Source organism: Lepidothrix coronata, unplaced genomic scaffold (genome assembly GCF_001604755.1).
Source record: "Lepidothrix coronata isolate B3197 unplaced genomic scaffold, Lepidothrix_coronata-1.0 Scaffold45, whole genome shotgun sequence".
NCBI classification, from domain to species: Eukaryota; Metazoa; Chordata; class Aves; order Passeriformes; family Pipridae; genus Lepidothrix; species Lepidothrix coronata.
Window position 1 is genome coordinate 5,705,312 of NW_016690225.1, and position 14,191 is coordinate 5,719,502.

Below are 14,191 nucleotides of genomic sequence, written 5' to 3' on the forward strand. Positions count from 1 at the left end.
TGTACTTCACTGCACAAAAATATATAATGGGATAGAGATGTACGATGTATACATGTACTCAGATGTCACCTAGCCTAAACCAGAAAAATCTGAAGAACACAGAGAAATGCAGAGTCCAGCTTTGAGCAAAACTCTTCAAAAAATACCAGATGAGTTGAAGCAGATAGGAAGAGAAAATAAGAATGACAAAGATCTAAAAATATGTGACCTGTTAGGAACACTGAAAAATTATGTTTATTTAGTCTAAAGCAGGGAAAACCAAGGGGAGATGTGATACAGTCTTCAAATATGAAAAATGCTGTTGCAGAAAATAAAGAAAATAAATCAACTCTTCTAGGAATAGGGAAAAAAGTAATGATAATAAGCATGAGAAGCTTCTGCTAAAACCACTTTTCAATAGAAAAGACAGATAAGCAATAGAAAAATCACTCAGAGAATATGTGAAACCACCAATAAGGCAGACACAGAAGAACAAGTGTCAGTCAAGAATGGTTTTCATTAAGTTATCTTGCCTTTGGGTACGGGGATCACCTAGATGAGCTGTCCAGAGTCTTTCCAGCCCTAGTTTTTTAGTTCCATCAATGATTACAGATCTCCTTCATTCATGAGCATTTAAGGCGGATTACACCTGTTTCTTTTGAGTATTACAAGGAAGTAAACAATATTGTGCCAATAAAGCAAAACTCCTGACTTTTGCACCTTTGCCCTGCAAATCACATTCCAGAAGACCAACTGGCATTTCTCTCTCATTTGACTGTTCTACATGAATAAATAAGACATGATCATATGATGGTGGACATAGTCGGAAGGTATCTCGTTATCTTACAACTATTTGCAATGACAACTGCAACAATAAACAGAGGGCTACTTAGCCAGAAGTATTCCACTGAATATGCTGATCACAAATAATCTAAGTTTTTTAACTTAAACGCAAGTATATTGCCTTTTACATGACTCTAATACATGTGCTTGGGTTTTTTTCTTCTTGCAGATTATTATTAGTCTTGTAGATGAAGTAAGAAAAACACTGCATCAAACCCTATGTAGACGCATGGCAACGAAACAACTGAGGAACTTGCTGCCAAGACAACAGTTAAATACTGGAAGTAGATGAATGATTCTGTTTACATATTAGATTTTTTTTCTAAAAAAAAAAATTACATCCATAAATCAGAACTGAAACTTCCACAAATTATCTTGGAAAAACAATTATACTGATAGATAATATGATACACTAAGTCAAATTCAACAGAAGCTGACAGCCACCAAAAACTGGTGGTAACACGAGATGGTACCTATCTTTTGCTGATACTGAATGAAAGCCATGGCTTGTTTCAACACATGAGATAGCAAACATCACAACGGCAGTATCCTCTGTAGAGAAGTTGAAACTACAGCCTTGATTTTCTCTACCTGCACTGTGCTAAAACATCACTGAGAAGGGGAGCTGTTGCAGCAAGCCTGTTTCAGTCTTCATTCACAACTTCTTGACCTTAACTGCCATCTGCTCTACTACAGGCCTGAGTTAGAACAGTACCAGAGCACATCTTCCTTGAGGAATTCACCATCCTGTATTAGGAACAAGGGCTGTAAAAATTAGGCCTCAGCAGAGAGTAAGAAACTTTTCTCAAAGCTATTAGTGAACAGTCAGAAGCAATGCTTCAGAACACCCCTCTTAAGCTGTTTTGCAAACAGGAAAACAGAGATAATGCAATAGCATATATTTGAACATAAAATCACTTTTTTTTACATGAATAAGAAACCATGTCACAGAAAGAAACTCAAAGAATGTTTCAGTACAGGGGACTATGCTGTTTCAGAGAGTAAAACATCATATCTCTGTGGCAGTGCAAATCATCCGGCTGGACCAATGAGTTTCCTATGGCCTCTGTTTGAAAAGCCAACATGCTTTCCATTGTCTCAGGCACTGTGTAAGCTAAGACTAGATTACAGGCATAGATAAATTGACAAGGTGAGGGAAGGCTACTGATCTCTGTAATTATGGCAAAGAAAATAAGAAAAATTGAGATTGGTAACTGCAAACCTTGTGTATCAGCTCAGGCTGGTTGTTAACAGGAACTTTGTGGATTTGCATAAATAACAGTTTTACTCAGTATATAAAAGACAGAAACGTAAGACATTAAAATGCTTGGTTAGTTCTCAAAAGCAATCAGAAAGAAAGTGATCATGACTTTGTAAAGTAATTAAAGTCTGTAATCTAGTTTTTCCTGTATTTCTTTACAGGTCAAACCTCGGTGCTCTTAAAATTACTTACACTGAGAATCTTGGGTTGAGAAAGGAACTGAACTGAAAGCAGACATTTCAGTAACTGAGGCATTTAGCCTCATGTGTCAGTACTTTTCATATTCATATCATTATGCAGTGTTTTCTCAACATCAGTGTTGATGTAGGTGCTCAACAGAAATCTTTTTTTCTCTCCCCTTCCTCTGTGGTAACAAGAGTTATACACTTGGTTGGAGTAATAACTGCAGCAGTATTAGAAACTGTATTACTCTCATTACACAGGAAAACACAGCCATGTTTGGCTGAACAGACAAGGCCTCATACTCTCTTACTCAGCAATGACGTTTTGTTCAAATCAAAGAACATTCCTAAGCCCCTCCTGAATTCCAGCTAAGATTAGGAGGGCAAAGATCTCCATGTGTATTAGGAGGCTATTTGTACTAGTGTGTACTGTGTGTTGTAATTGGGTGTGTTATCTATGTTTAAAAACTAAGCTCAGATGAAGTATTGTTTGATTTCTGTTACAAAAGGAAATTATAGAAGCAACAGAAGTTTAGTTAGATCTTTGCCAGAAATAATGCCTTTGGCATATGCCCCTTCCCTCTGTTCACTCAAGTCAAAGCTCAGGCGTCTCTTTTGAGAAAGGGGATTCAGTTTAGGACCACATCCTGCTATTGGCATTTGACCCACACATACAGATTTCAGTTGCTCTGATATATGGATGGAATTGGTAAGCATGGATACCAAAAATTTGCTTTCCTTCAGGTATTCTGCAACTAAGATCATGTTTTGGTTTCTTTTATTGTAAAATTAAAATAATCCTACCCTTAGAGGAATATGGAATTTCAATAATTAATATTAATAGGTCATCTAGACAGTTTGGGAGGAAAGATCTTTTAAAAGCAGTGTAGAGAATTATTAACATGATTGATGTTCACTTGTTCTATTTGAGGCTGTCTATGTAGTTCTATCATTCTTCCATTTCTACTGGTCAGAACTAAAAAGAATTAGAAATACGCCTTTCCTTGATACAAGACCACCAAGAGTTGGTAAGAAAATTTACTGCAGATACTGAATAAGAACTCTCTAAAATGCACTCCACCTTCTAGCAACATTTTAACATGAAAATCTCTTTCCTAAATTAGAAAACAGATAAAACTATATAGAGAAAAACAGAACAAGAATATATCAATGCTCCTAAAGTACAGCTATTAATTAGCCTTTGAAAAAGGTCAGGTGATATGTTCTGTCCTACAACTAGCTGTAGTATCATAGCATGGGTAAAAGGTTTATACACAGCAAAGTGAAGGTATTTTTGTAATAGAAAAAATATTGTTCAAAATCTTATTCTGAGCTAACTTTCAAAGATAATGTACTGTGCCAAAATATTTACCTTGCTCCTGTTTGGCGGAGTGCTAAATAATGCCTTTTCTTTTGTCAGTTGGGAAGGCACAGCATCAGGATAAAATCTCTTTTGTTCAAGTAGTGTATCACTTTTGCTTTTGGAAAGAAAGTGATGCAACTTTGCAGACTTACTGCTTTCTGAAATATCTTCAGTGATCCTGCAAGAAGTTATGTTTAACTCAGCTTCTTCATGTTGTCTGCCTAAAGTGTGGATAGCAGAATCCAAGGTAGTTGCTTTTCCATAACAAAGACCACTAGATTTCTTCAGGAATACTAATTCTGTCCTGTTGCCATCCTCTGAGTATTTCCTTTTCCCTATACAGTGTTTCTCTGAATTCCTCTTGTCTTGTTTCTTTAACCATGACTCTGTTTCATCATACTTGGTGAGCCTCTGATTATCACCACAAAAGCTCTCCCCACAAAGAGAATCACTCTTTGCTTCACCTAGTAAAACTTTTGCTTTAACAATATCAACTGAAAGGTCTGTACTCACAGGCAGAGCATTACCAGCCACTGTCACTCTCCCGGGGAAGGAATCAGCCAATCCCGCACCCTTCGGGTGAATCTCAATGTTTGCTGAAATCTCCACTTCATACTGTCGTTTTTCTTCATTTTCTTTAACGTACACTGAACTTGATCCCTCCTCTGTTGATTTCTTTCTCCTTTTTCTTCTGAAATATTTTCTTCCAGGAGAATGTTTATCTGGACTTAAGGGAGCTTTGGCAGGATCTAAACACTGTTCTTCCTTTTCAGCCCTCACACATCCACAGACATTCCCCATTTGGCTTCCTGTAACTCACAGCCGCACAGTCTCATTCATTTCAGTATATATATATATACACACTTAAATCCTCCTCAGAAAGTTAAGAACTGCTGTTGACACTGTAATTTCTTCCAGACTTCACATCCATCCGCCTCAGTACGTAGCCATTTTGCTTATGAGAAATGCACACGCAATAAACTCTGTGGCACGGTGCCCAGGCAGGGCCTGTGTCTGATTAGACACTGTGGCTTATTTCTGGCCACCAATCCTCTTAAATAAACATCACTGCTTCAGCGTTGGGCTGTAATGCTGATTGCTTTTCACAGACATGACATAGCATTTATGAGCAATAGAAATTTCTCACATGCCTTTTAACTTCTCATTTCACTTAGCAACTTAAGCAAGATAAAGTAGAAAAATATGTAGCAACCTTTGAAACTATTAGCTACACTCCAAATCCAAAAGCAAGCAGCACAGTAAATAGCAGGGATTTAGGTAGCAGATTTGTTTTGCACTTCATATGTTTTTATTGCATATCCAACGATTCACAAATGGGAAGATTAAACCGAAGGATCAGAAATTGCTCTGACAGCTTGCTGGAGGTCAAATTTTTATTTGTATGTGGAGTTTTCATAGCAGCTGATGTGATTTTTCACTGATTTGTCAGCTATAAATAACCTGCTGCTTCACTGCTATCATACAAGCACAACAGCTTGCTCAGGGCAGTGATGCTGTGTACCAGGGCTGAAACTTTGAAACAGTTAAACCTTCTGGCAGATAAAGGTGAAACAAATCATAAAAGCTCATTTATCTATAAAACTGACCTCAAGATTACTGTTTATAAAAATGGAGCTTTATCCTTCTCCCATGCTCTTGTAAGGCATTTCTATGTAGCTCTGAATGTAACAGCCAAGAAGCACCTATGCCTAAAACTAGGTAGAAATACACACTTTGAAAATGCAAGCAAGTCTAATCTCCAGCATACTTTGTTTGGAAAAAATCTTTTTAAGCTTCTGCTTTTTGTTATGGGTATGTGAAATCTACTAAAACCAGCACACATCAACAAGGGCAGATGTGTATGATTTCTCATGCTGAGAAAGAACTGCCAAGTGACTTGCCAGGCATTATCAGGTGTTACCATTGAGTTTCCCAGGCTTATTTGGAAAGGAATTGCAATAACGAAACCCAGAGATTTTATCCCCAGGGGTTCCACTGAAGTTTTACTAACACATTTTACTAACAGGATCTAGAATGAATAATACAGCAAAGAACCAGGATGTGTCTCCAAAGAATTTCCAAGAATACAGTTGCTCACTGTTGCCTACTCTCAGGGCACTGAGGTAAAATTTGACAGTAGTGCTTAGAAAATTTTGTACTGTAACACTACAGAATACAGTGACAGATGGGCAGTTATGTACAAGCACAATGCTAACATGTTTCTTTTCAAAGTAAACATTATGCTATGACTCTTTCATTACCTCAATTTGTATTTGTAGCATGCTCAATATACAGATGCACTTACGATATTTACTCCCTTTACTGAAAAAGAAAAAGCTGTATTCTAGTTAGCTTAGAAAAATTATTTTGGAAAAGTGACTTTCAGCTAAGGCCAGAGGACTCATTGATTTGAAGCACACTTCCACATGAGCCTGAGTCGGGTCCTGATGTGGCCACCCTTAATTAATAGAAAAATACATTAAAAAAAAAAATCTTTGTGAACTACATCACTGTGTTTGTACAAACAAATGGCTTTTACACATAAATATATACTTCTGTTTCTTCTCTCTCATCGGTAAAGGTTATTCAGGACTTTGTAGTGCAACAGGCCAAGGCTAATTTCATTTCACACAAATATAGTTTCTGTTTTAACAACAAGATGTCTAATAACAATAAGATATGGTTAAAGAGATCATAGCATAATAATATTAAAATATATTAAAAAAATACTATCTAGGTAAAGCAAAAATTATGCAAAATGTTAAAGACAAGTGTCCAGCATTTGAGTGACTGACTGCAAGTCCTCATGCTGTCTTATTGAAAATGTATCTAAACAACCTACCACAAGTACATTGCCAGTGTTCACCCTCCACAAACTTCACAGGGGTTAAGAACTTGCTTAAAAATACTTCAAAATTTAAATTTCCAAAGCAAGTATATATTTAAATTAATACACATGAGCACCGAGGCTTCTATATTAGACTATTTAACTGAGCTTTAATGAAGTGTGACGTAATATGTATTTCCTTTAAACTGCTTACATCTGCTTAACAGTCAGCATTATACCACCTTCTTTCAAAGAGAAAACGTTCCTAAAGCACTCTCTGTTATGTCCAAAGTCCTGTAGATTCAGTGGCACACTGTTGTAAAAAAATTCAAATCAAATCTAATTCAAGATAGGTCAGAAGAAACATATATTTTTATTTTACAGCTGATTATCGCATTTTGTAATGCAATCAGTAATTTAGAAAGTCCCTGATCTTGCATATCCTTTTTTAAGGTTCAAAACCTTAAATTTTGAACACTTTTCCTTAAGAGTAGGTAATTAAATTTTTCAAAAAATCAGGTGATTCTGAAGTAGAATTTTAAAAAATATGAGACAGCAAAAATAAAAGAATCAGTTCTGAAACACTAGTTATAAGACCAGTGCTCCCAACAATCCTGCCTTACTTCTGCATTACAGGTCATAGCCGGTATAACTACAATAGTCTTAGAATTTAACCATTTCTAAACATTAGCTAGGAATAAATCCATTCCAAGTATACCTCTACAGATGATTAGTAGTATTTGTGCCTTTTGATCCTCCTAGAAATAGGTAAGAAATATGTATTTTTGAGACTTAATAATCATTTTAACAATACTTACCAGCTGTTCCAGAGAAGGCTATCATCTCTCTATTAACAATTCTTTCTGCTATTCCTTTTTTTTACCCATTAACCAAATAGTACCTTTATAGTCACTTTAACTTTTTAAGTAACTTGAACCAAAGTGCTCTTGAACAGATCAAGGACAACAGAACTGATAAATTACATTTTTATCAGTTGTGAGTTTTTTATATAAAAACCCTAAGCAAAATAAATTTCCATGTTAAGGGAAGATGATGATAAATGAAAGTGTGAGTAACTAAAGACAAAATGACCACTTTCAGCTAACAGAAATTCTATAAAGCAATATATCCAAAAGAAAGAGACAGAGGTAACATGATTACACTGCAGACTCAGAAGAGGGAAATTGAAATTTCTTCTAAAACCTGTCTGCTAGAGCATAGACAGATGATATTTTAAAGCATCAAAAGACACTATCACTGAAGCCTATGAGAACCATCACAACATAGCGAAGACCACACCAAAGGCTTTGTCTTAGACACCTGACTAGAACTGAATAGAAGCTCAGCACTAGTTTAAGCCAGAGATCCAGATGATCAAAGCTGTTAAAAATACTACCACGGATTGTTCTGTTTCTTTCTTTTTTTTCCTTTTTTTTTTTAAACAAAATCCCCAAAGATACAAACTTATACCCACCAATGCTGCAAAGTTTTATGGGGAGATTAGCGAAAAACTTTTTCTGGCACAAAACCCCCTAAGAAGTATAACATGAATAAGGGATTAGACCAATACTTGTCTGCAATTTGACCTTAGAGACTGCTTAATCACAAACAAGAGGTTAAGATTAAGACATGGCAAACAAAAGATTAACACTGAGACATGAAATAGCTCACGCTGATTTGTATGGGTTTGCATTTAACCATAGATATTTGTAATTTGTCAAGCACATCTGTGACTGGGAGATGCATTATGTTCTTAACATAGGACAGGTGCATTACCCATTATAGTGGCAATGTTGTTGAATATCTGTATTTGTTAGTCTGCAAAATGATGAGACCATTCATCCTTTGTACACTGCTAATTTATACTTTACCATTGGTCTCAAATAGTTAGCAATTATTGCAAAGGAGAAGTTATACCACTTTGTCAATCAAATCATGCCAGGTATCTTTTACCAAAAGCTTCCTAGGAACACATTTCAGGTAGCTTTGTATCTAAGATCCCTTTACCCTCTTTTTTTGTGTGTTTATGCAACACAGCAAAAGCAATGGAGCATTTAGCATAAATGGGGCATATCATTTCATGGTACTAAAGCAGCATACCAGATAACCAGCAAGCATTTTGTTGCACAGCCCTAAGGTCACATGCAGAATGACAGAGAGATAAACAGAAGCCAAAGAGAAAGTGAAAATTAAAGTACACAAGATAGAGAACAAGGGAAAAAATAAAGGCTTGCCAGCACGAACAATTATAATTGGAGCTGTTTGAGCTGTACTGGCAACCATTCCTCAAACTCTGAAAGAGCTCTTCAGCTTTCAGCCGAACCATCAACAGGAGAGCTTTTATATCCAGTGAGATGGCTTACAAAAAGAGGAATTTGATCCTTGGCAGTTTTATGGCATTAAGGACTCTTAATGCTTCTCACCCTTGCCGTGTTTCAGATGAGCCTCAGAAATTCCAAGAACTCGTTTTCTTACTTGAGGGTTAGCACGTTTGGGTATTTTTAATAAATTGCTGAAGAATTCCAGAAGAGACAACTAGGAGTTCAGTTGAGAAATAAAATACCATGAGAGTATACTCTACCAAATGCTGAAATGTGGGGAATGCTTCCGCAATGGCTAATGATGGGTAATTGCAGCTCCCAGGTAGAATACGCTTTATCCTACAACGACTTATAGTCATAGACTGGACAACTGGCCACATAGCTCCACCTTTAAATCTTTGAGAAGATCAAATCTTGAACTGTTCTAGTTATTTTAAAGCAAAGGCAGACTAAACTTCAATCCTTGGTCTGCAGGGCACAGAGCTCAGGCAGGGCAAGATTTAGAGTCAGCTGCCACCGGCCATCTATGGCTAGCAGAAATGGTTGCCAGGAGAACAGTGAGTGAAGGCCAGACCCAGATCTCTCAACTATACATGGCCACCTCAGGAAAGAAAGCAGCATGTCCATTGAATGGTGACGCCTAACGTGGGATTTAACAGCAGAGCTGCTGAAGCAGAGGAAGGTGTACAGGTCCCAGAATATCACATTATTCCTCCGTCATCTGCACATCATTTACTGGAATGGGCCACCACAGCTGAGCTGCCTCCTCCTCTGGCCACTCTGTATGAAGGCCACAACCTTCATGACCAATGCAAGAGTGCTGCAAAACTACTACCTGCATCGCAGGCTCTGAAAACCTATCTGCAGAAAGGGGTATCAGCAACTTGAGAAAGGGCTGGGTAGTTGTTCTTTATCTCAGCCAAGTCATCTGCAAGCAAATCTACCCTTCTCACCTTGTTGCCCAACACTGGTAAAAGTTTAACTGCTGATGCTGGACCAAATGAATAGACTGCTTGGGGGCAGACTGATCAAGAATAAATTTTTCTCAAAGGTTTATGGAGAGTCAGCAGCAAAAAAAAAAAAAGGATTCTCTGGCTGGCAAGAGAAGTGTGAAGAGGTTACATGTGCCCCAAGGAGGCCTTGGGGAAAGAAAGCACTCATCTGGCTGGAGGGGTCTGGACGGTACTGTAACATCTGGACAAAAACATCACTGAGCAGAGCCTTGAAAAGCACCATCCTGCAAAGAGGTCTGACAGCAAGGAGCTAGAGAGAGTGGGGAAAAACGTGTTTCACAGCAGTTTCCGAGCTGGAAAATGATGATGAAACTGAAATAGAAAAAGTCTATTAAGTCATGACTTCAAAGCTTCTGAATTTTTTTTAAGGCCTTACTTTACAAAGGACTAATTTTAGGTGGCTAGAAGTTAAAAGTTTCACATTAGTTTGGCATGCTTTTTTCAACCAGGTGAAAATTATTCTAAATATTTAACATTTGTTAAACTAAACAATGCTTTCAGTGGTTTTGAAAAGAAATTATCACCAATTTTTACCAAAATTAAATCTTACTAAAATTGTGGTTAAATACTGAGGACAAATGCTGCTTCCATCTATAGTTGGTCATCTCCAATGTCATCAGTGAAAATATACTGGGTGTTGAAGGAGTCCATTAGAGTATTAATTTGGATATTTATACTTATAGCTTATGATTATGCAAAATACTGTAATCTGATTTAGCATGTTCTACAAGTGCCAGGAAAATAACTTACAACACTTACTACATTATGAAACTGAATTTCAACTAACCCACATATTATTACAAGCATATTAAATGCATACTTTGAAAGCTTGCCTAAATCCTAGCAGCATACATGTCTTGAGGTTTTTCAATATCCACAGGACAAATTATTTTATAACACAACTCAATAAACCACCATCTTTTCCGTATCTTTTACATAATTACTTGGGACACAGAAGAATGTACAATTTCTGGACTTGTGTAACTGCAGAAGTCAGTGGTGTAACTCAGAAAACCATTTGTATTTATCTAATTATGGGTACCAAGTCACAAAGCTATAACTATCTTTAGACATAATTCAGATGCAAGAGAAACATAATCCTCAAATGTGTATTATCTTTTATTTTTGTTCATCATGTCTTTCCCCTAAATCATTCCTAAATTCATTCCAATAATCAGAAGGATTTTCTATTTTGAGGAAATATTATCCTCCAGATAAGGACCATGACTCAGAGAATCAATAAGCCACAAACAACAGCCAAAAAAACCCTCTGGCATCTTGACTACTTCCCAGATTGCAGTGTTATTAGAATACACATAAATGATGTGCAACAAAACCAGTAACATCACACTGCAAACAGTTTCTTACGCTCACTGAGAAATTAATTACCTTTGCAAATGCTAAAAAAAATTTAAGGGGTAATTCAGATTAAGACATCCCAGCACAGGTGTCTACATATTCATGTTTACATGCTAGCTAGGTTTTGAAGAGACCATTTTATCCACTAGGGGCAGGATTTAGTTTCCTCAACATGGGCTTCTGAAACTCTTTGAGATATCCTCCTATATCCCAGTTGGCTTCCAGCTACAGGTCTGGAAGAGCATGGCTCTCTCACAGGTCTGGCGTCTCATCAGAGAACCCCTCATGCATATCCTGGATAGTCTAGCACACCTCAGATATCACTCAAATGCCATCTATTTTTAGGAAACTAAATCAAAAGCCCTGGGGATCTTGTTAGTACAATCAACCAATTCAACAGCAGTGTTTCACACCCTGAATCAGAGACATAAGGAGAAAGCCAATTAACCATCTAGAACATTTGTAACACTTAAAACTACCTAAGATATCTACATGGGGATAGCATATACAGCACAAGACCTATGGAAACCTGCTTCCCACTGCATATGGTACTGGATATGATGTGTCACATCAGAACACACTAAGCACCTATGCTGGACAACTGAAGAGCTCCGTAAGTGCTCTAGGCATCTACTTCAAGTGATCTGAAGTGCTCCACCAACCTCACCCAGCATATTGCCTAGCCCTCCAGGCATCAAATCCACTGCTAAACATGTTTACCACAATTTAAGAAGCAGTTTATCCTGCCTGTTTTGTCTCTTCCCAGATGAGAGTGGGTTTCCCATAAGACCTATGTCATGGTTCTCATACTTGCATGGCTGTCTCATAAATCTCCAACGACAGAGACATTTATGTTTAGTCAAACAGAAGGAACCTCTAGTAGCTAGTTAGTTGACTCACTCTCTAGGCTATACTAAACGTATAGACTAAATCTCAGATTATTCAAGGTTCAGATTATCAGATTATAGGGACAATTTAGACACTTAATGCATAAGAATGTAGCTCCCCATAAGCACCTGGACTTAGGTGTCTTAATGTCAAACTGAATCTGATCACAACTTTCCCGATAACTTGGATTAATCCATGCACACTACATTAACAATACACAGTTATTACAATGAAGCTTTTATCTCTTTGTGAAGACTCTGCTGTTAGACTTTTCTGTTCAGATTTTTCCCTCATTTGAAATCTAAGTGAAGATAAAAAAAATACGTGAGGTGTTAAGTATGCACATTCTTCTGAACTTCACATTCTGAACCTGAATTGGCCATGTACAGGTGTCAGGGACTGACACCAAATCACCATATTCTTCAGAAGAAGTGGTATAGCAGTAAATGTCACGCAGGCACAGACTAGTGCAGAGGGTGCCCCTTACCTCACTTTACAAATCCCTTCTGCATTCAGTGTAGGCACTGCAGCCATTAACAGCAAAAAGACAGAAAATATTTTTTGTTAAAATTCTGTTCTTCAGTTATTTCATATTTACTAATGAAGTTTGATATTTAGTCAAGAACCACTACTCATTCTTAAAATTATTTTTTCACAATTTTTTAAAGATATTATTTTGTTAAAAAACTGATCACCAAGAGGGAAAACCCCTTCCTGGTGTACATCAAACACAGCAGAAGAGAGGCAATCATCCCACTGCACTCAGAATTGGTGCAGCTTCACCTTGTGAACTGTGTGCAGGTCTGGGCCCCACCACAAAGGATTTGAATGTCTCTGAATGTGTCCAGAGGAGAACAACAGAGCTGGTGAAAGGGCTGGAAGGTATGTCCTAAAAGGAATGGCTGAGGACTTTGGGTTTGCCTAGTTTGGAGTAAGGGAGGCCGAGGAGTAACCTCATTGCTTTACAGCTTCCTGAGGAGTGGAGAGGGATGTGCTGAGCCCTTCTCCCTGTTATCTAGTGACAGGAGGCTTGGCAATGATCCAAAACTGTGCCAGGGGAGGCTTAGACTGGACATCAGGAAGCATTTCTTTACTGAGAGGGTGGTCAGACACTAGAACAGGTTTCCTAGAGAGGTGGTTGGTGCCCCAAGCCTGTCAGTATTTAAGAGGTATTTGGAGAGTACCCTTAGCAACACACTTTAACTTTTAATCAGCCCTAAATTGGTCAGGCATTGCATGTCACTTCCAACTGAAATAGTCTATTCTGATAGATCTGTAAGATCTGAATTGTACTTGCAGACATTTAATTGGCAATTATTGTGGTCAAGATATAGTGAACTAAGTGTGTTTCAGGTACAATCTAAATGTTTTAATGTATTTCATTTGGAGCTGGATACCTTACAGGAGAAAATCCTTGTTACACCAGCTCACCTAAACTAGTTCTTTTATATAAATGTTTTTCCTTTTCATTAATTTTTACAACTGTAACTAAGTAGTAGCTCTAACTTTCACTACTTTTTATAAGCACCCAAAATATTGCCAGATGTCCTGTGCTTCAGCTAGTGAGAGAAACACAATTTCAATTCTGCAAAAACCAATTAATCAGGTTCAGAAAGATAAAATATACATCAAGTAAAGGCTTAAAATCCACTAACAGCTTCTATTAGGAAGTTGCTAATAATCTTTATTTCTTAAAATACAGCAACAATTCAATCACTGCCTAATTCTGTATGTCATACTTAAATATATTTAAACCCAGTCTTTTTTCTCTCCATATAACTATGTGGAAGCAAAGACTGACACAATTAGGGGAGCTCTCAGTCTTTGCTACTGGCTAAGCTGTGCACCCTGTTTAAACCAGGGTCCCACTGTCCCTATTCATGTTTCTGCTCCTCGTTAGGATCTGCAGAAAGGCACATTAGATCCTAACAGCCTTTAGGGTTTTTCTTTTTAAGAAATTTTTTTCAGTCATAAATCCAGTGTGGAACATTCTTAAGCGAACCATGCTTTTTCTGTGTGATTGTGTAAATATCTGATCTTTTAAAATGCCAACAGTGCAGGGAGTTTATCGCTAACAATGCTGCAGTCACTAAATGGGAATTATCTGTCATCTGAATTACATCATCCACAGCCATGGCCATTATGAAAGCCTCAT

General features: G+C 37.4%; 1 protein-coding gene across 9 annotated transcripts in view; it reads right to left on the reverse strand.

Annotated features, from left to right (window-relative positions):
• Positions 1–14,191, reverse strand: part of LOC108497133 (dystonin-like) — a 216,625-nt gene that overhangs the window by 174,928 nt on the left and 27,506 nt on the right. Inside the window, exon 1 of one of the 9 annotated variants that reach the window (XM_017814502.1) lies at positions 4,142–4,658. The exons of the other annotated variants lie outside the window; for them this stretch is intronic. Within the exon in view, the coding sequence (XP_017669991.1) occupies positions 4,142–4,429 (288 nt within the window). The 5' untranslated portion in view covers positions 4,430–4,658. Of the gene's footprint in view, positions 1–4,141; positions 4,659–14,191 lie in introns of those variants that run through there. 9 annotated transcript variants of the gene reach the window in all.